This window comes from Mustela nivalis, assembly GCF_964662115.1.
Source record: "Mustela nivalis genome assembly, chromosome: 17".
In the NCBI taxonomy this organism is placed as follows: domain Eukaryota; kingdom Metazoa; phylum Chordata; class Mammalia; order Carnivora; family Mustelidae; genus Mustela; species Mustela nivalis.
In genome coordinates, this window is record NC_139036.1 from 41,647,308 (window position 1) to 41,669,671 (window position 22,364).

The 22,364-nt window shown below is 39.8% G+C and overlaps 1 protein-coding gene and 1 long non-coding RNA gene across 2 annotated transcripts in view; one reads left to right on the forward strand and one right to left on the reverse strand.

Annotated features, from left to right (window-relative positions):
* LOC309851212 overlaps positions 1-22,364 on the forward strand; it is a 132,254-nt gene that overhangs the window by 86,802 nt on the left and 23,088 nt on the right. The window lies entirely within an intron of this gene.
* Positions 5,326-22,107, reverse strand: KRT23 (keratin 23). The gene is made up of 8 exons (XM_082706061.1): positions 21,556-22,107; positions 15,401-15,483; positions 13,607-13,763; positions 11,841-12,002; positions 11,631-11,753; positions 8,185-8,405; positions 7,141-7,172; positions 5,326-5,705 (listed from the first exon to the last, which is right to left on the reverse strand). The coding sequence occupies exons 1-8, from the start codon at positions 21,949-21,951 to the stop codon at positions 5,620-5,622; spliced, it is 1,260 nt and encodes a 419-aa protein (XP_082562187.1). The 5' UTR covers positions 21,952-22,107; the 3' UTR covers positions 5,326-5,619.

Consider the following 22,364-nt stretch of genomic DNA (forward strand, 5'->3'; position numbering starts at 1 on the left):
TTAGAATTATGTTATTTTTAATTCCAAAGAAATGGTATGCTATATTATTTGACACAATGTAAACTTTAAGAAAACTCCATGCTATATAAAGCTATCATTAAATAATTTACATATATATATATATATATATATATATATTTAAAGATTTCATTTATTTGACAGAGAGATCACAGGTAGGCAGAGAGGCAGGCAGAGAGAGAGATGGAGAAGCAGGCTCCCTACCAAGCAGAGAGCCGGATGTGGGGCTTTATCCCAGGACCCTGGGATTATGACCTGAGCCGAAGGCAGAGGCTTTAACCCACTGAGCCACCCAGGCGCCTCTAAATAATTTATATTTAAGATCATCTGTATAGAAAATAAGAACATCTAAACTTTAGTACCTATTACAGGCTTACTTTTCTCTAGCAATTATTAGCATTTTTACAAATTGTTTCCCTTAAAAGCTCATACCTTAATTATTTTTGTTTTTCAATTGTTCATACATTTAGAATTATTATTTTTAATTTACTATGAGTTTTAAAAATTATATGGTGCTTTTTTCAATTTTGATGTTTCCATATGTCAGGGATGCTACATATAGAGATATGTATATGAGATATGAGTCCCAGGAGAGTTGGGCTAACTTTTCTAGACTTTAGCTTCTTCATCTCTTTACCAAGAAGGTTCAATCAATTGATTGCTGTTTTCTTCTAATGCTGCTATTTTTTTGTTTGGCCTCCATGCGATGCCTGATTAACTTGATTATTAGAGAAATGTAAAATGTGCATTCAGGAAATACTAAAATAATCTGATATTACTTTAAGGAAAGATTTACTTAGGTGTCCCTAAAAATTAAATTTTTTAGTCACTTGGCTTAGGGATGTTTTCCTATGAATCTCTTACCTGCATATGTTACTATTTTGCTTTGCTATTAAAAAAAAAAAGTAAGATGAACATTTTCTCATGTGTCTGATAGCCATTTGTATGTCTTCATTGGAAAAGTGTCTGTTCAGGTCTTCTGCCCATTTTTTGACATGATTATCTGTTTTGTGTGTTTTGAGTTTGAGAAATTCTTTATAGATCCTGGATATCAGCCTTTTGTCTGGGTATTTACCCCAAAGATACAGATGTAGTGAAAAGAAGGGCCATCTTTACTCCAATGTTCATAGCAGCAATGGCTATGGTCGCCAAGCTGTGGAAAGAACCAAGATGCCCTTCAACGGACGAATGGATAAGGAAGATGTGGTCCATATACACTATGGAGTATTATGCCTCCATCAGAAATGATGAATACCCAACTTTTGTGTCAACATGGACAGGACTGGAAGAGATTATGCTGAGTGAAATAAGTCAAGCAGAGAAAGTCAATTATCATATGGTTTCACTTTTTTGTGGAGCATAAGAAATAACATGGAGGACATGGGGAGATATAGAGGAAAAGGGAGCTGAGGGAAATTGGAGGGGGAGATGAGCCATGAGAGACTATGGACTCTGAAAAACAATCTGAGGGTTTTGAAGGGGTAGGGGGTGGGAGGTTGGGGAAGCTTGGTGGTAGGTATTATGGAGGGCACATATTGCATGGAACACTGGGTGTGGTGCATAAACAATGAATTCTGTTACACTGAAAATAAATAAAATAAAAAAAATAAGAGGTAAAGGAAATGAAGAGGCTAAAATAACACGGCAAATTTTCATCATAGAAATGCATTACAGGAGCATAACACCTTGGGAAAATATTTGATTAAGCAACTGAAAGGGATTTTACAAAGATTAGGTAGAAGTAAATTTGCAGAGTTTTGTGAAATACATTTCAGTATTTGTCTTACCTCTAAGTTTTTATTCAGCTGTCCTTTTGGAAGGAGCTTCCAGTCTGGTAAAATGAAAGTCTTATCTTCACAAGCATTTGGAAGCTTTTACTTTTCATTTAGCTGTCATTCATTCTTACAACAGTATTAAACAATTAGTAATATGGGAAACATACAAATATAGAAGCACTCACCTGAAGCTACTTGAGAAGCAGTAGGTTCTCAAATTTGTCTATATGTTGTAATTATTTGGGGATCTTTCAAATGTATTTGCCTGGGTCCTGACCTTCAAAAACCATGATTTAATTGATCCATCATGGGCTGGCCATTAGAATTTTTAAATCTCCCAGGAGATCCTGAAATGCAGCTGAGTTTGAGGACCTCTGCCCTAAAGAAATTTTCTGGGATCTCTTTCTCTGATCATTTTTTCCTATGGTCCTTGCCCTCTTCTCAACCTCATGACCTCTTCCCCTAATGTACAATTGCTACATTCCTCAATAATAAATTTTTATAAGTTTAGTTCTCAATTTCATGCATCATTAACAGGGTAGGTGTATAAAAGCATTAATGGAAAAATAAACATTAAGTAAAGGCATGTATTTGATTGGCTGGGCATACATTAGATGGATCAATCCACTCAACCATGTTATGGTACTGTTGGAAAATATGTTGCCATAAATATTAAATTCTGAAGCAATACTTTATATTTCTCTGGGTTAGCCAACTATTTGTTTAGTTGGGTCTTGGGTAATAGAACAGGCGCTATTTGCTTAAAGTGTTTCTAGAATGAAAACAATATAACTTATTACTAACTGTTTTATGTGGTTTGGGTGTGTGCTGGTCAAAACCAAATACAAATGAAAACATCTGTGATTAGTAACTCACCAAAACATGTAGGCACTAATCAATTTGCAATGGGTATTTTGAAATATTTTCGAGGTAATTTAGATGCAGGGGAGAAGTTATTCTGTATTGCCTCACATGCAATTGTCTTTTTTTCTTAAAGATTTATTTATTTTAGAGAGAGAGCGAGCAAACAGGGGGAGGGGTAGAGGGAGAAGAAGAGGGAGAGAATCTCTAGCAGACTCCGTGCTAAACATGGGGCCTGACATGGGGCTCAACCCCACAACCCTGAGATCATAACCTGAGCTGAAATGAAGAGTCAGATGCTCAACCAGCCGAGCCACTCAGGTGCTACACCTCTTTATTCAGATAAATTGTTTAATTTTTCTGCTTGTCTCTACTTAGTGAAGTAGAGATGGTATGGCCTAAAAAATTCATATATTAAAATCCTAACCCCTACAGGTGATGGTTTTAGTAGGTGAGACATTTGGAAGGTGCTTAGGTCATGAGAGTAGAGCCCTCACGAATGGGTTTTCTTACAAAAGAGACCTCAAGATCTCCCTGGCCTCTTCTCCCATTCAAGGACACAAGCTGTGAACCAGGATGAAAGCCTTCAACAGAACACAACCATGCTGGTGCCTTGATCTTGAACTTCTCAGCCATCAGAACTGTGAGAAATAAATTTCTATTGTTTAGAAGCCACCCAGTATGTGGTATAGTTATAGTTACTTAAATGGGCTGAGGCAAGAGCAATTAATTATTACTAGGGTGACCAAACACCCCCATTTGCCTAGAACTGAAGGGTTTCCTGGGCAAACTGGGATGAATTGATCACCTTAATCAATACAGTAAAAATTAATAACACTTTAAGGATATTTTAGCCCCTTGCCTGAAAAATTATTCATTATGTTATGATTTCCTGTTACCAAATAATATATAAATTATGATGGTAAATGGAAGATTAGTGATTATTTTCTGGGCATAGTATTATAACTTTCTCTTCAGCTTATCACATTTTTAAAAAATGTACTTCAAAAGATTTTGCTAGCAATGCTCAAACTTCACCTTGAGAAAATATGTATATTTAATGCATAATTTCTAGATTTTAAGAAAGAGATAATAATGTCTAAAATTGCAGAGTAAATTGGTGCTAAAATGGAAACAATTTAATTTTTAGATCTGCCTTGAGATTCTAGTACCTCATTAATGTAAGGAAGTTCTTGTAGTAAAATGAAATAGAAAAAGAGAAATAATGGAGTCTAATATGTGTCTCCTCTTGTCCCTCAAAACATCAAACTTCTCCACAGACAAATACTGCACAAAGAAAATTCATTGAAGTTGTTGGTGTATTGGTTATTTTTGAGATTCTCTGAAGTAGCCACATAGTACAGATACATTTATAATTATACTCCAGAGAATTAGTATATTTCAGTGAAACCAATAACACATTTTTGCAATGTTGTAATTATCTTGGGTTCCTTTTGCCTAATTTCAGATTGGTATGGGTTGGTTTTCCATTCTTTGGGCATTAAGAATCAGAAACACTGATTAATGCCTTAAGGAAAGACCAATTCAGTTTTGACAGATGCCCAGTTCAGAAAACATCCAGAGACTATGGACTCTGAAAAACAATCTGAGGGGTTTGAAGTCATGGCGGGGGGGTGGGAGGTTGGGGTACCAGGTGGTGGGTGTTATAGAGGGCATGGATTGCACGGAGCACTGGGTATGGTGAAAAAATAATGAATACTGTTATGCTGAAAATAAATAAATTTAATAAAAAAAAAAAAGCAATCCTTTCCAAGAAAGTATTAAAACACAGAGACAAAAGACAAATGGGGTATTGCCAATGTGTTAGATAATAATGGAACTACATTACACCATTTTAAGTTTCATAACTGTTAATGGACTCGAGAGAGCTGGATCTAGACTAGCAACAATCCAGTAAGTGTTTGAGTAAATGCCTTTAATGTTCTGGGCCTCAATTTATTTGTCTGTAAAATGGGAGAGTTTGACTAGCCTGTGCTTGTGGTCCCTTAAATTGTGAACAACCTATAATTCTGTATACAGCATTCTGATGAGGCCTTAGCAGATATATGGATTTCTAGCTTCCTTTTCTCCAGCATTCCTCCTGCCCCAGCCCTGGAACAGTGGCACACACTGCTACAGTTTGAGAAAAATGCATATTTTTGAGAGAACAGAGGTGCATAGTCTCTGTGCTTCAGCCCATACTCCACCTCAACATAATACTCAGGATCCTAATATTTGCATTATGGGTCTTGGACAAGTCACTTCCCCTTTTCTGGGCTTAGTGTCTATTTGTAATAAGGGCTCCTCTGGCCCTGAATTCCCTTTTCTAGCTTAAGCTTCCTTTTAGGCCCTTAAGGTTATGTATGTGTGTGAACTAGAATAATTTTTGGTCATCTCACATTCTCAGTGAAGATTTCCAGGCCTCCCCTCCTCTGTGTCTCCCCCCACTTCCTGCTGGCAGAGGTCTGGAGAGCCTCATGAGCCACATCTTGTCCCTAGGTTGCATGGCTGCAAGGTAACAATTCTGCCCAGCATTTGACTGCTGTGGAATAGTTCAAAGCATTAAGGTCCCCTTCTTTCATGGACAGTGCCCTGAGAATCCCTTGCTAGGATGAGACTTTGATATAAAAATGACATGAATATGATGTGATATAAACAGAGACATGATGCCGCTGGCATAGCATTTTATTGGCTACAAAACAGAAATGTAGTGATGGCAATCTGAAGATTGTAGTAGGAAAGTAGAGCTTGAAAAATGCTCATGAACACATAATTTGACTCAAAAAGTGCAGCAATATATTAAGATCATTATAGAATATCTGGTGAGATTGTTACAGAGAAAAAAAAAAAGCTTCTGAGTTTGATAACTCCAAGGATATATCTTAGGACTCACCCAATCGTGTCTGGGCAAGGATTTCCATTGGAGAAAAGTAGTTCTTACAATAGGCAGAAACTTTTATTGGCCTTAGGCACACTTTTGGATCTCATTCACTTGAGAAAGAATTATTCTTCCGTTGACACTCTCCTGTGTGATGGCCTTGATCTTTGGAGCTGAGGGAAAAAGCAATGAACAGGTCACTGCCATGCTTCTCCCACCATCTGAAATACTCATTTTTAGTTCCCTGCTCTCAATACCTGAAGCTTCTCTGTCCCTTCCAAAATGATCACTCAGCAATATGGTGGGCTTTGGTGGAGTGAAGAGATCTCACCAAGGAGGGTTTTTCCTCCCACCCTCCAGGAAACGAGGGTGTGTGAATAGTGTTACCTTCTAAAGGCCAAGACCTGCATCCTAGGCTTGCTTGATACAGAATCTAGGCTCTGAGTACCTACTCTTAAAAAGGTCTTCCTGCTTATGGAGGCTTTGTTGCACTTGTATCATAGATTCTGTGAGCTAACAGAGAACTAAATGCCATTCTGGGCACCTCATTTAAACATCTAGAAAACATGAAGAATGGGTGAGAGGCCAGGGATGTTTATCATGGTCATTGTTTTTGAAGTTATGGCTTATTTGAATATGTGTTTTGTCGACACACCAGGACACTGATTCAGACCAAAGGGAAGACTTGACATTAAGAAAGATACAGGGAGAACTTTGTTAAAATCAAACTTTCCAACAGTAGATTGGGCCACTCCTTCAAGTAATGGGTTCCCCATTCCTGGACATGTGTAAAGAGAGACTGAAGGACCATTTGTTGATATCTTATAGAGGGGTAGCAATTAGACAAGCTGCCTTTGATGGTGCCTGGAACCCCAATTATCCGAATCTCTAATGCCTTAGAACATTTTTACCACAAACTAATCAGAAAAGTGCCACTTGTTCCAGCCTGTGGTTTCTTAGAACTTTTCTGTGAGACCTTAAAGAAAATCTCAGAAAGTAGGGTTCCTAGGTCAAAGACATTCGGTGACACCAAGTTAAGCAAAGTAAAACTTTTGATGTTTCCTTGTCTTTCCTGTTCCTTTTCTTCCTCACAGCAGTGAGATGGCTGGTCCATCTTTAACTTACTGAAATGCATGACTGTTCATGAAGAGGATGGTAGAACCTAGTATTTCAACCATTTCAGTCCATGGGACACATCTTTTGTAATACACAAAGTCTTAGGGAACACTAATGTTCAACAGAATGTAGTTTGGGAAATTATGTGAAATTGTTTTCTTGTAAACTCCTAGGAGTTTAGTAAACAGACTCTATAACTTGACAGAGATCTAATAGTATGAATGATCATTGCTATCTGCTTTACTGCTGGCAGAGAACTTGCATATATATTATTGAAGACAACACTGAGAGCACACTTTTTTCTTTTTTATCTACTTTAAGTTAATTAAAAATTCCTGGACATCTGCAAGTAAAATAAAAATCGAACACGGGATACTTGGGAGTACACTAAGGATTATGAGTACTATAGATGATGTGAGTCCTATAGAATGAATAAACATGTTGATTCATTTTTAAAAAGTAGATTCGAACAATGAAAGAAATTTTTCTTACCTTCCACACTTGACTTTGATTCCTCCATTGTCCTATAAAAATGATAAGAGTTACAGCTCATTCTAGTGTTAGCAACAATAATAAAAACTCATTAAGGTGAACTAACCTCGTTTGCCTGCTTGTAAATTCATAGCTCTTTAATAAGGATAATTGAGCTGTGTAGTCTCAAGGTCACGAGTTCATGGGAAACCCTTCCTGGATCCAGAAGGAAGTGAGTACCTCCTCCAACTGACCCTGGGGTCAAGGGAAGTCTGTCATACCACCTCCATTATTTCAGCTGCCTCTAGGCTTTGCCTCCACTGGGATCCTTTCCAGGATCTGGGTTTGAAGTCTGGAATCCCTGGGATTTTCAGACTGTTCAGGATTTGGTCTGTCTTTTATTTATGTATTTTTATTTATTTTATTTTGTTTTTTAAAGTTTATTTAAACAATCTCTTCACCCAATGTGGGGTTTGACCCTAAGATTAAGAGCCACATGCTCTGCTGATTGAGCCAACCAGGTACCCCTATTTATGTATCTTTTAAAAAACTAACCCTTTCTCTTGGGTCATAGAATATATGTGCCCCCCCCCTTTTTTTTTCTTCCTGGACAAGTTGGTCAGTAATACCAGATTGAAGAATCTAGATTTCTCAATTTCTTAGGACTCTTTTCCTGCTCTCAGGCTAAAATATTTCCTTCTGTTGTTGTTGTTGTTGTGTTTTTGGTGGTGGTGGTGGTGGTGGTGTGTATGTGTTTAGCCAAAATTGTGTGCATTTCTTGTGGGAAACACCATAGCCAAACCTTCCTAGTTGTTTCTTTCTAGAGATTTTATTATATTAATTTTCACTATTGACCTCAAATCTTAGTGCTGTGGGAATAACAATTGATTAATTCATACTTGCTACTTAATGAAATTTAACCTGATCTAAATGTCCGGAAGAAATTCAACATAAACCTTTCTTTCTCTAGAATGAGGATTGCTAACAGAACCCTGGGGTATATGAATGCACCCACAAAAACTTGATGCTCTTTCCATCTTCCTCCCCTGCCAGCTTTTGCCTTACCCCTCACTCTTTCCCTCCAGGAGCTGGTGGTAGGTGGCAATTTCCTTCTCTAGGTGGGTCTTGATGCCCAGGAGGACCTTGTATTCGTTGTGCTGACGCTCCAGGTCATGGCGGAGCTGCATCAGTTCTTCCTCATAGTGGGAGATGACCCGTTGCATGTCCTGGAGCTGGCAGGAGTACCGAGACTGGGTCTCTGATAACATGTTCTCTAAAGCAGATTTCTGAAAGAGGAAACGAAGTTTCTTCTATTAATTGACTGATGGCTTGATTGCTTCAAAATGTGGGCTTGTTGAGTAGTTACAATACACCAATCACTCTGCTAGGTGTCTTGGCGGCTCCTGGGAGGCAAAGGTGAGCAGCTGGCTGACTTACAGGTTTGGGGGGGGGGGTGACAAGTGGACCAGAGTCAGGACTTTTGAAGCCCATTTTCTGGGCATATCTTTGTGTTGGGGGAGCTCTTGGCAACTTTGTTACATTCCTGCAGTGTTTGTTGTATATGCTACTCATTTGGGATTGGGTGTGTGCTGCCTTGCCCTGATCTGTTCCTCACCTCCTCATGCTTACATTTTGTCTGTACCCAGATGGAAAACTGCTGGGTGAAACAATAACTGAACTGCTGTCTCTTTATATATTCAGAGTAGGGTCTCAAGTAGGAGTACCGGATAAAATAGCGCCTTGTTAAATTTGAATTTCAAATGAGCAATGAGTAATTTTTTAGTACAAGTATGTCCTAAAAATTGCCTCAGTATTGCATGGGACATACTTATAGTAAAAAACAAAAACAAAAACAAATGAACAGCAACAACAACAACAAAAACCTTTGTTTTGTATCTGAAATTCAGATTTTACTGGATGGCCTATATTTTAATTTGGTCAATCTGGCAACCATCGTCCCAAGCAATACTTGTTCATTATGGCAATGGTGACAGCTTGTCATTACTGAGGAAATACTAAAAGCTGCACAGTGACGTTGCTGCACTAGGGTACAGAGAACTGAGTTCAAGTCCCTGTTCTGTTTGGATTTCCCACCTGCTTTTCTGGCGCACGTAATTTTAATCTTCAGGAGAAACTCGTAACTGTGCTGGGTGCTTTCCCTTGATGATGGCTTTTGACTTTCACGGGGCACTTCATGTTGCCTGGCCTGCACTCATTACTCTCCTGTTCTCCCAGAGGGCTATACTGCATTCCTTCTCCTCCGTCCTCAGACACCCTTTTCCCTCCCCCTTTTCTAATAAGCCCATGGCCTTGCTTCCTGCGTTACGGAGGAAATCAAAGCCATCAGGAGACAATTCCCACAAGCTCCCACCATTAATTCCACCCACATACGTGAACCTGGGTCCAGGTTCTTGTTTCCCTCCTGTTCCTATGCTTGAGCTGTCTGTGCTCCAGTCATTTTAGCAACTGCGCGCCTTCTCGCATCATTCATATCTTCCTCTATACCAGATTCTTCCCATCGACTTTCAAATGGAATAATTTCTCCCACTTTAAAATTTTCCTCTCTTAAATCCATATCCACCTTCAGTTGTCATCCAGTTTCTCTGCTCTCCTTCACCTACAGCAAAGCTCCTCAAAGAGTTGTCCATATACCTGCTGTTCCAAAGTCCTCTGGACCTCCCTCCAGGGGCCAAGATACAGTCTGACTCCCATCCTTACCCCAACGGCCTTCCCTTCCCTTCCCTCTTCTGATCTTTCTTCTCTTTGTACGCTCTCTACAGAAACATTGGCTTCCCTGCTCTTCCTCCAACCCGTCTGAAACACCCATGCCTCAGGGCTTTTGCCTTTGTTGTTCCCTCCCCCTGGAATCCCCTCTCTGTAGCCACAGAATGCACTTCTTTACCACTTCTAGGTTTTTTGCTCAACTGTCACCTCAACAGTAAAAACCTTTCCTGACCACCGTGTTTAAAATGCAGCTCTGCACTCCAGCATGCCTGACTTCCCCATTCCATGCTCCATTTCTTGGTAGCCGTTTTCTCCAACTCACACATTATATATTTTGATGATCTGTCATCCACACTAGAATGTAAATTCCCTTATGATAAAATCCTTAGTACTTAGAATCATGTCAGATAGTAGAATGCATGAAAATGAATGTCAATGTCTTGCTGACCTCACAGGGTTGTTGTGAAATACTGTAGGTCCAAATGTTTTGAAAACTATAAAACACTGTAATTATTTCTGTGCTCATTATTATCACCTTGACAGTGTACATTTTAAATGTCTGTTCACTATCACTTATTCCTAAAGCATAACAGTAATTTATCTTGTGTACCTGGCAACAGAATGAACCAATTACTTCTCCTCAATATCAAGGTCAGAGTAGCACTTGGAAATAATACTGATGAATGACTAGAAGATTCAGATAGGCTACAAAGGGAATCAAATCATAGATTTGATTTAATGAATTTTGAGTGCTTGTGACACTCATAAAGAGCATTTTACTAAAAACCATGAAAAGTATAGAAATGACTTAGATATAAGAAGTTATAATTTGGGGCTCCTGGGTGGCTCAGTGGGTTAAAGCCTCTGCCTTTGGCTCAGGTTATGATCTCAGGGTCCTGAGATAGAGCCCCGCATCGGGCTTTCTGCTCAGCGGGGAGCCTGCTTCCTCCTCTCTCTCTCTCTGCCTGCCTCTCTGCCTACTTGTGATCTCTCTCTCTCTCTCTGTTAAATAAATAAATAAACCAAACCCAAAAAACTATGTCTTAGGGATGCCTTGGTGGCTGGGTTGATTAAGCATCTGTCTTCGGCTCAGGTCATGATCTCAGAGTCCTGGGATTGAGCCCCACATCAGGCTCTCTGCTCAGCAGGGAGCCTGCTTCTTCTTCTCTCTCTTTGCCTACCTCTCTGCCTACTTGTGATCTCTGCCTGTCAAATAAATAAATAAAATCTTTTAAAAAAAGAATTTATAATTTACTGGGTGATAAGACATCTACATGATGGACAGAACAGTACTTTGGAGTCAGCCTGGCCTGGATTTGCCACCAATTCATGTTGACACCAGAATTTTTTTGTATTGGGGTTTCAGGGGGCAGCCTGGTTGTAAGTGGGGAGAGCACTACTAGAGATTATGAGGGCCTACTGGACCCTCATACCTTTCCCTAAACACCAGGTGGCTTTGCCACTGGCCACTCACTATCTGTGTGATCTTGACCAAATTTACTTAACTGTCTGGAGCTTTGGTTTCCTCATCCCTAAAATGAGAACATGAAGACCTACCTGGAAAGGCTAAAGTGAGGTTTGATGGCAGTTAACATTAATGAACCCCCTAGCACACAATGTGGCACATTGTGGACACCTCAATAAATGACAGCACTTATTATCTTTCTCACCACGAACAGTTTGGATGAGAAGTGGGAACTCCCAAGGGAGTTGGGGAGAGGAGCCCAGGAGAGATGTCAAGAGAGGCTTCATGGAGGAGGTGGTACCTGACCCTAGCTCAGGCTCACCCTGTTGTGCTGTGCCTGCAGGTCTATCTCCAGGGCCTGGAAAGTGCGCTTCAGCTCATGGATGTCACTTTGGCTGCTCTGCACAGCTGCTGGGCTGGCCACCTCCTGGGCCATGGTGGCTGACTAGGAGACCAAGCAAAGGAGAGAGGCATTGGCATTGGGACTACATGGCAATGGAACCTTTGGGAAGTTTGAACTCCTTTCCTTTACCTGCTCTTTATACCAAGCGTCCAGGTCTTGATGCTTCTTCTTTATTATATACTCATATTCCTGCCTCATATCCTCTAGGACCTTGATCAGATCTTCTCCTGGGGTTGTATCCACCTTCACACTGACCTTGAAGTCATTTGGGACATGATGTTCCTCCATTTCCTGTTTAATAACAGAAAGAAAATGAATTGGCTGTGATAATCAGAAGGCCAGAGATGTGTTGATTGGTAGCAGTTAACAGATCTTTTAAAAATTCAGCTTTTAAGGGTGGCTGGGTGGCTCAGTGGGTTAGGCCGCTGCCTTCGGCTCAGGTCATGATCTCGGGGTCCTGGGATCGAGTCCCGCATTGGGCTCTCTGCTCAGCAGGGAGCCTGCTTCCTCCTCTCTCTCTCTCTGCCTGCCTCTCTGCCTACTTGTGATCTCTCTCTGTCAAATAAATAAATAAAATCTAAAAAAAAAAAATTCAGCTTTTGTGGTTGTTTTTCTTTTACTGGTGTGGTTTGGTTTCTCAGTTATTTGTTGATGGCAAAACACTGTATGTTTTTTTCTGTTATAAGTTTATAAAGTAAAAAAAAAAAAAAAAAAAGCACTAGATAGGTAACCAAATGACCTCTGTATGACCTCTGTGATTATTGACTTAATCCCTGGTTGAAAATGTTTCATAAAGAATCATGCTTCCATAGCATGTAAAGTACCCAGCACATGTTCATGGGTGAAGTGGTGGCATAATTCAACTGTTGAACATTTCAGGTTAGAGGCTAAAGATTTTGGGAGGCAGTTCAGCAACCCAAAGCCAAAAAGTATAAAGATTTTTAATATCTTGTCAATGCATTATGACTCTGTAGGGCTGACACCCATAGGATGTCATGAAAATCAAGAGGGGCACCTGGGTGACTCAGTTGGTTAAGTGTCTGCCTTTGGCTCAGGTCATGCTCCTGGGAACCTGGGATTGAGCCCCAAGTCGGGATGGGGGGGGGTGGACCCTGCTCAGCAGGGAGTCTACTTCTCCCTCTCCTTCCTGCTCATGCTCTCTCTCTCTGTCTCTGTCACTATCTCTGTTTCTCTCTTTCTCAAATAAAATCTTTAAAAAAAAAGAAAATCAAGAAACCATAGGAAAAGTTTAATTAATAATCACTGTCTTACCAACTGTTCAGAATTGAAGTTCTTTGATGTTCTTAAGCAATTTTATTTGCCTAAAATGGGGATTGCTTTTCTCTTACTGCGTCAGAGTTTCAGGGAATTTAGATTGATGGTACCTTTTTCAAAGTCAGTTAAATGCTTATGGAGATTAATGTTCTTCTTCTCCTTCTCCTCCTCTCCCTCCTCCTCTTTCCCCTCCTCCTCCTCCTTCCGTTTTAAGATTCTTCATTTTTGCCACTAGTTTTATTTACCTTGGTTAGTGGCAAATTCTCTTTATTCTACTGTCTCCCAATTTGCTGCACATTGGGTCAATGAAGGAAGTTCAATCCCATGCATTTATTCTTGCAGGATCATATTCATAAACTAGTCTAGGTAAACATTGTTTATTAGCAAAATTGTTGACTGATTCATCATTAATTTTGATCATATTTTGGCTATTGGATTTGACACTGTATAGATAACCTTGAAGATGGAAAAATTAGATGTTTATATGATTCCTTATAATTACTTAGGTTGAAGGAAACTAAGACTGACATTTAGATGGTTGTTTCTTCTGGGCTATTGAATCATCTGAAGGTACAGATTAAGAGCTGTGCTGGTTACCAGGAGCTCCTGAGGAGTCCTACCTGTTCATGTCGCTTCTTCATAAGGATGAGCTCTTTCCTCATCCCTTCAACCTCCTGTTCCAGGTCTGTTGTGACAATGGTCAGATCATCTAAGGTCTTTCGGAGACCTTCAACTTCAATTTCCAGGTCTTTCTTGAAGGAGTGTTCATTTTCATACCTTTGGTTGGAAGGAAGAGAAGAATACACCTGTTGTTGGAAGGCCATGGCCTTGTAAGGATTCACCTTACTTTAGAGGTGAATTTTGTACTTTTTAGGTTAGGAGCAAATGAACACATCAAGAATCCCTCATATGTCTGTTTCACGCAAGTTTTTCTGATGGTGACTCAATGTTGTTGTTGTTTTTGATTAGAGAGGATTGTTGACTAATAAACAGTCATATGCCCATTGCTTAGACTTACTAACTGTTAAAATTTTGCTTCATCTCTATTTTGTATTTTAAACTAAATTATAGACATTATGATATTTCCCCCCTAAATACTTAGGATACATCGTTAAAAAAAAAAAAAAGCATTTTTGTTAAGAGTGAAGCAAAATGGGGGCACCTGGGTGGCTCAGTTGGTTAAGCATCTGACTCTTCGTTTTGGCTTGGGTCATGATCTCAGGGTCCTGAGACCAAGCCCCATGTTGGGCTCTGTGCTCACTGTGGAGTCTACTTAAGATTCTTACTTTTCCTCTCCCTCTGAATTTCCCTGCCACATGCTCTCTCTCTCTCTCTCAAATAAGTAAATAAATCTTTTTTTTTCCCTTGACATGAAGTATCTTTTTTATTAGACCTTTAATTTCTTCTTTTTGGTTTTTAAAAATTTTTTATTTTTTATAAACATATATTTTTATCCCCAGGGGTACAGGTCTGTGAATCGCCAGGTTTACACACTTCATAGCACTCACCAAAGCACATACCCTCCCCAGTGTCCATAACCCCACCCCCCTTCTCATAACCCCCCTCTCCCCAGCAACCCTCAGTTTGTTTTGTGAGATTAAGAGTCAGTCAAATAAGTAAATAAATCTTAAAAAAAAAAAAGAGAGAAGCAAAATGTTAACAGCTGTTAAATCTAAGTGATGGACATACTTTTAACTATGGAGAACAAACTGATGGTTACCTGAGGGAAAATGGGTAGGGGGATGGAGGAAAGAGGTGATGGGGATTAAGGAGTGTACTTGTGATGAGCACTGGGTGATGTATGCAAGTGCTGAATCACTATATTATACACCTGATAGGTGTAACAACACACAAATAATAATACTGTATGTTAACTACTGGAATTAAAATAAAATAAAAAAAATAAAAACAGGAGTTTTCTAAATAAGCATAATAACATTATCACCCTTAACGAGCTGATAATAACTCTTTAAAATCATCTAATGCTTGATTCATATTCAAATTTCCCCATGCTATAAGGTGTATCTGTATTTTATATCCAGTTTGTTTAAAGTAGGCTCCAGTCAAGTATTTGTTCATGTTATGCCTTTTGATTATATTTGTGAATCATGAGAGACTATGGACTCTGAAAAACAATCTGAGGGGTTTGAAGTGGGGGCAGGGTGGGAGGTTGGGGTACCAGGTGGTGGGTATTATAGAGGGCACGGATTGAATGGAGCACTGGGTGTGGTGAAAAAATAATGAATACTGTTATGCTGAAAATAAATAAATTTAATTAAAAAAAGATATTATATGTGGCTAATGGTGAAATAAATTTTCCTTTGGCAAAATAAAAACAAGAGGAACCTCCAAAACAAAGCAAAAGAAAAACAGCAAATGAAAACTGCCCACAATGGGGTGAGGAAGCAACTTACTTGAGGCCAAAGTCATCCACTGCCATCCTGGCATTGTCAATGAGAAGAATGATCTGAGCATTGGTCATCTTACCATCCATGATCTGTAAAACACCCATTAAGAGTCATTTAAGTCAGACACACTCCCATGGGAGAGCTGCATTTCCAAAGACTGTATTTCCTGGGTATATGACTTGTTAGCATAGATGACTTCTTTTCCGGCAGTGGAACAACAAATAATCAAATCAGTAAATGCCGAGCACTTACTAGGTACAAAGCATCAGAATGGTTTTTAAAGTAAGAACGTGGTCTGCAGCCACTTCACTGTCTTTCTTCACACTCAGTTTGACAGGGTAGGATTGATGGCGATGCTAAAAGAATGACATTGGAAGAGGAAAGAGAATCATCGTTCAAAGGGCCTCCTGGCTTTCTAGCGCTGCGAACATATCTTACTGTTTTGTTTCAGCTCACCCACGTCTGATGATGTTAGAAGAGTTTTAAGTTCTAGTTCTATTTTTATTGTGACTATTAGTTTGGCTCCCTTCAACTGCAATAGTTATTTTAGATGAACATAATTCTTCCCTGTGGTAGCATTCATGTTTCTGATCAGTGATACTGAGCAAAGTATCAAAATATCACTGATACTAGTTCATCAAACTGATTTTAAATGAATTTTATAAGAGTCATCACATGCCATAATTATTTTTTGTCCACAGTGACTATAGCCATTCACATAACTTGTAGGTATGTGTAAGTGTTTGTAAATTATTCCATGACGAGAATGCCCAAACTGTGGCTATTGAAATATTAAGTGAAGTAACTTTTTGGCAGCTTAGTAAACTTTAACTGTGATAAAGCCTCTGGTTAAGACTTTTACTAGATGTTTATGTGATTTTTAACCTTAACATGAAAACTACTATTGGAAGTTTCTACTTGAGCAGTTGTGTTTACGTACATGATTTGTTAATTCTTCTAGGTAGTAGTAACCAGAGTAGTGTTCATTTGATATATGTCCCTGTCTTCAGGAAAATTAGATGGAAGATGTCTCAACATCAAAAGTATAATACTACTTATTTTTGTGCCAAGTATTGTGCTGAACCAGGAACTGGGGATTTTTCTTCTTTACTTCCTGTTACTGGCCATTGGCATGAACTTGGGTCAGTCACCCTATTTCCTGGGTTTCGATTTCATCATCTGTTAAGTAAGGAGTTTGTAGTAGAAACTACTAGAGGTCCTAGCTCTAAACTTCATGATTTAGCTGGAGGCAGAGAATCCTGTGACATTGCCATACATTTGAACAGATAATTCCTTTATTTGGAAAAGATTTCCTTAGCGCATATTTATAGCTCAATACAAAGGCACCGTTTCAAGATCTGCACCCATTCAAAGCTTCCCTGATTACTTGGAATCTGGTATCATGAATGCAGGATTCAGAGGTGGTAGTAACTCTGTGTCTGGAACCCAAAAGGCAGAGCCTGGGGTCCTGCTCTTGTACCTACTAGCGGAGTGAACTTGTTGAGTCTCAGTTTCTTCATCCATAAAATGGCAATAGTAATAATAATAATAATAATAATAATAATAGTAGCCACTTCATCAGAGAATTATGAGAATTATATGAGAAGAGGTTAAACACAATAACATTGTAACATATTTAGCATATTCTGGGCACACTGTAGACACTCAGAAGAATTAGTTGAAACTATATTAATTTAGAAAACGGTAGAGTACTTAATTTTCTTTTTTTTAAAAAAAGATTTTAATCCCTTAATTTTCTTTTATAAGAACTTTTGAGAAGATATACAGATGGCCAAAAGGCACATGAAAAGATGCTCAGCATCACTCATCATCTGGATACTGCAAATGAAAATCACAATAAGGTAACACCTCACACAAGTCAGAATTGGCTAGTAGCAAAAAGATAAGATATAGTAAGTGTTGGAGAGGATATGGGGAAGAGGGAACCCTTATACATTGTTGATGGGAAGGTGAATTGGTACAGCCACTGTGGAAAAACAGTATGGAGGCTTCTCAAAAAATTAGAAATAGAACTGCCAAATGACTCAATAATTCCACTTCTGGGTATTTACCTGAAGAAAGACCCTCACCAATTTGAAAGCATGTATACACCCCTGTGGTCATTGCAGCATTATTGATAGGAGCCAAGATAGGGAACCAACTTAAGTGTCCATCAATAGATGAATGGATACAAAAGATGTGAGAGATATATATGTATACATACATACATACATACATACATACACACATAATGGAATACTACTACCAAACCATTAAAAAAAAATTCTAGGGGCACCTGGGTGGCTCAGTGGGTTAAGCCTATGACTTTGGCTCAGGTCATGATCTCAGTGTCCTGGGATCGAGCCCCGCATCGGGCTCTCTGCTCAGTGGGGAGCCTGCTTCCCTTCTTCTCTCTCTGCCTGCCTCTCTGCCTACTTGTGATCTCTGTCTGTCAAATATATAAATAAAATCTTTAAAAAAACAATTCTACCATTTTCAACCACATGGATGGGCCTAGGGGATATATACTGGTTGAAATAAGTCAGAAAAATACCACAGAGACAAGAAATAAGTCAAAAAGACAAATATTATATGATTTCACTTATATATGGAATTCTAACAAACAGACAGAAATGAACTTATAAATGCAAGGAACAAACCGGTGGTTGCCAGAGGATGAGGGGAGGGAAGTGGGTGAAATAGGAAAATGGGATCAAGAGGTGCAAACTTCCAGTTACAAAATAAATGAGGCATGGGAATAAAAAGTACAGTGGGGGGTGGGAGATTGGGGGAGCCAGGTGGTGGGGATTATGGAAGGCACGTATGCATGGAGCACTGGGGGTGGTGCATAAACAATGAATTCTGTTACGCCGAAAAGAAATAAATATAAATAAATAAATAAACAAACAGTGTAGGGAATATAGTAAAAAAAAAAACAACAAAAAAAAAGAAGGTAAAAAGCCAGCACTTTTGTAATTAGAGCCAATGTCTGTACTCGATAAAACCCAGATTCTGTATGTTGAGAGACATCCTCAAACTTCTGCTCTTCGTGGTGGGGGATAACCAGGTTGCTACCCTGCTCCACTCCTTTCATCCTTTGGTGGATTCCAAAAGGTACTATGACTACTTCCTTTGCTCTAAAAAAGGATTCTGTGGATATTTCTTTGTCTCCCCACTCCAGTGCTGCTTAGGGACTTTCATACCAATGCTTTTCCCTTCCAGGCTCTTTATTCGTTCCGTTATCTAAGCAGCTCCATCCTCAAAAGCTTGGGGACCCTGTGCGCTGAGTTTTTGACTGACATCCAGAGAAACCAAACAGTATTCCCTCTGTGGAATCAGAAAAATAAAAAATACAATCTGTGGGCCTATTTGGCTTTTCTGAGTTAAATTGGTAATTTATCTGTTGTAAAACCCACATCGAGATTCTGATGCTGGGGCACCTGGGTAGCTCAGTGGTTAAGTGTCTGCCTTCAGCTCAGGTTATGATCCTAGGACCCTGGGATCGAGCCCCGCATCATGCTCCCTGCTCTGCGGGGAGCCTGCTTCTCCTTCTCCCACTCCCTCTGGTGGGTTCCCTCTCTCACGCTCTCTGTCTGTCAAATAAATAAGTAAAATCTTTAAAAAAAAAAAGTGAATCTGATTCCCTCAGTCAGCATTCTTCTCAGAGTACATGAATGGTGAATTCTGAAATGCATTTGATACAGAGCACATTTAAAACCCAAAATTATTTCCCCTGTTCAGGCTTACCTGATGCAATATTATGATACAGCCACTCTTTCAGAGACATCCTTCACAGTAATGAATGGATGATGAGGATGGGTTGAGAAATAATTTGTGAAGCATAGGTTTTGCATTGTGTGTTGTAATTAATCACCTGGATTTTCCCTCAAGGCTCTGAGTTCATTCTTTTAAAACACTTGAGTTGGTGTATTGTATAGCATTGTTGCTCCAGGGTGTGTAATCTTGTTCCAGGAAGAAGATAATAGAATTTTAAAATCATAAACCACAGTGCCAAAATATGGTACTATTGAGAGCCATTCTAAAATACACATATCCTTATGACAAAGTCCAACTCAGTGTTTCAAAAGGATTGGATTAATTTTTGAACTCATTTTCTTACAGACTTTTTGAGTAATACTTAAGATCCCTACAGTGGGATTGGAAGAACACTGTATCTACTGATAGCATTTCATCAAGGCCTGGGAAGGGGTCAGTCCCTGCTTGTTGTGGGTTGTTGTACTCTTGTGTCTCTGTTTTCTTGCCTGTGGTGGAGGTCAGGACAGATAGTACAACCTCAACTTCAAAGAACTGTTTTCTTCAAGCATGAAAAGAATACAACTAAAATAAGTAATCCAGAAATGAGTGGAATTCAAACCTGAATTTAATATATAGCCCAGAATTTAAAGTCAGAACCCAGAATCCCAGGCTTAGAGAGTGGGCTTAGAGAGTAGGCTTAGAGAGTGGGCAAGCCACCCATTCCTTGGCATTGCCCCCTGCTCACTTCACTCAGTTCTGTTCCAAAGAATTTGGGCAACCACTCAGTCTCAGTCTCCTCATCTATAAATTTGGGGTAAGAATACTTGCTTCGCAGAATGAGATAATGTGTATGAAATGTGTGTCGTCTGATTAGCAATGCAACTGTAATGCAGTATTTCTACAAGCAGTACCATTTTTGTAGGATGTAGGCTAGTGAGCACCATGTTGTGTGGAAATTGTCAGGCTTTTAGAAACAGATCTGAGTTAGAATCCCATGTCCGCCTCTTGCTGGTGGCTTTTGGTGACTACCTCACCTCTCTGAGCTTCTGTCTCTTTACAGGGTCATTGTAAGAATTGAATCAGGTAACGTTGAATGTTTCCATCAGCGCAGAAAGCTTTCTGCTTTCAGCTAATGTGTATTAAAAAATCCTACATGAAGGCTGGCATACAATAAGGGCTTAATAAATGTTTTCCTTCCTCTTCCCTTTTTTCTGCTGTCAGTTAGTGAATTGTTTGACCAGGTCTGACCTCATGTTTCTTTCGGGAGTTAGGTTCTCAGCTGTCCATCTGCAAAAATCTTCTATTCTCTCCGTTCTAACACAAAAGCAACTTTATTAATGAAAAAAAATATGATGTGGTTTGTTGAGTCACCTTGTTTTTTCCATAAAGACAACCATGTACTATATAGTTAGGGTAATTATGCAGTCAGTTATTAGGTTGATTATTCAATAATTAGGGTTCATTATGAGGACAGATTTATATTATCTTGATTGGTCTTTCCTACATTCAAGCAAGGACGACTAAGGGTTGAGAAATCATACTGTATAAATATTGGAAACCTGTGATGCCCTTTCGAGGATGGGTAAAATCATGATCTTACAGGGAATTTTCTGGGACCACTTTACATAAGAGGGAAGCTATATAGCTTTAAAAAATAATTTATGAGCCGACTGGATTCCCTCCACTTCTAATCAGTGTTGTGAGGTGTTCCAGAAGGTATAAGCTCAGCTTTTTTTTTTTTAATTGTTTGGTTGAAAATATTTTTTGTTTTAAAGAAGTCTCTATAACCCATCCCAACTCCAAGATTCCAAAAATTGTGCCCATTTTATTTTTTTTTTCCTAGCAATATGCCTTTTTAGAATTGGGAGCAGCAGAACTTAGAACTTCTAGCAGCCCTCAAGAGGAAATACCCAGGAATGTCAACAGATGTATCTGTTAGTGGAGTGACAGCCTTTAGGTATGATCTCCAGAATCGGGAACTTGGCCTTTCTTTCTGTGGGTAATCACGCTTTTGCCAGGACTTTTGAGATGGAGCAGAACTGAAGTAATGAGAAAGCAAACGCTCTCTTGTGCCTCTTATGCCTCTTGTGCCCTGAGCATGAGGGATGAATATCGGCCCTTATTGTTACTGTAACATTCCTGTATCACAAGTGACACCAGACAGCACCTGGTTGCCTTACATTTTTTGGATTTTCCATAAAATTTATGTATAGAGGACGAAATACACAACACAGGCTTTCCCAAGTCCAAAAGGTATAACAAGAAAATATCCTCCAATCCCTTTGTTTATAATTACTTTCAGTTCTTTTGCCATTTTTCCTGGAAATTGTCTTTTGTACTGATTTCTCCTCCCATGACTGGAAATGCAGCCCCCTCTTGAGTTCCAGTGTCGCCCATGATCTTACCTGCTCCTGCAGGTGGCTGATGTTTTCCTCATACTTGGAGTAATTCTGCTTACTGCCAGGATCTCTCTGCTCGTGCCACTTCAGGATACGACGTTCGAGCTTCTCATTGGCCTCCTCCAGGGCACGCACCTTGTCCAGGTAGGAAGCCAGGCGATCATTGAGGTTCTGCATCACCTCCTTCCCACTTGCAGCAGGGAGGGAATTGCCTCTTCTAGATCCCCAAGGGCCTCCAGGAGGCAGGCACCTTGGTGAGCTGAAGGAAAGGGAGATGCGGTCACCCCCGGCGCCCCCATGGACACTGGGAGCCCGAGGGAACTTCCCCAGCTGGCCCCAGCTGCCTCCCGTGCCACGGACGGAGCCAGAAGGGGTCTGGCTGAAGCTGTGGCTGGAGTTCATGGTCCCATCTGTGTTTGGTGCAGGGCTGGGTTCTGCTCCGCTCCCTGGCCCTGCAGAACTGAGCCGCCCCAAACTGCCCTGGATGGTTTTATGCGCTTCACTGTGGGAGTTCCCTTCCCTGACAACTGCACCAACAAGATCGTATCATTGTGCAACAGGTGTTTCCTCTTGGTCAATCCCGAAGTGCCCTTGGGCCTTCACACACACTGTTGTTGTTTAGAGCCACATCAATACACCAGTTTGCTTCTCCCTTCTTGTTGTAACCGGGAGGTGCGGCCCACCGCATGAGGTGGGTATTAGTCTCAGGTGTCTTTCTAATCTTTCTGTGGGATTTTTTTCTTTGGCCATCTATCTGAAAAGGATCAGACTGAAGTTGACAAAAGGCTATTTGGTGTGGTACAGATTTCCTTTTG

What these genes read in the sequence shown, in the direction of transcription:
- KRT23 (XM_082706061.1), bottom strand. Translation starts at nt 21,951, where the DNA reads ATGAACTCCAGCCACAGCTTCAGCCAGACCCCTTCTGGCTCCGTCCGT. An exon ending in TCAGCCACCTGCAGGAGCAG is followed by an intron (nt 15,484 to 21,555) that starts GTAAGATCATGG and finishes GGTGTTTTACAG; the next exon opens with ATCATGGATGGTAAGATGAC. An exon ending in CTGGAGGGAAAGAGTGAGGG is followed by an intron (nt 7,173 to 8,184) that starts GTAAGGCAAAAG and finishes TCATTTTTATAG; the next exon opens with GACAATGGAGGAATCAAAGT.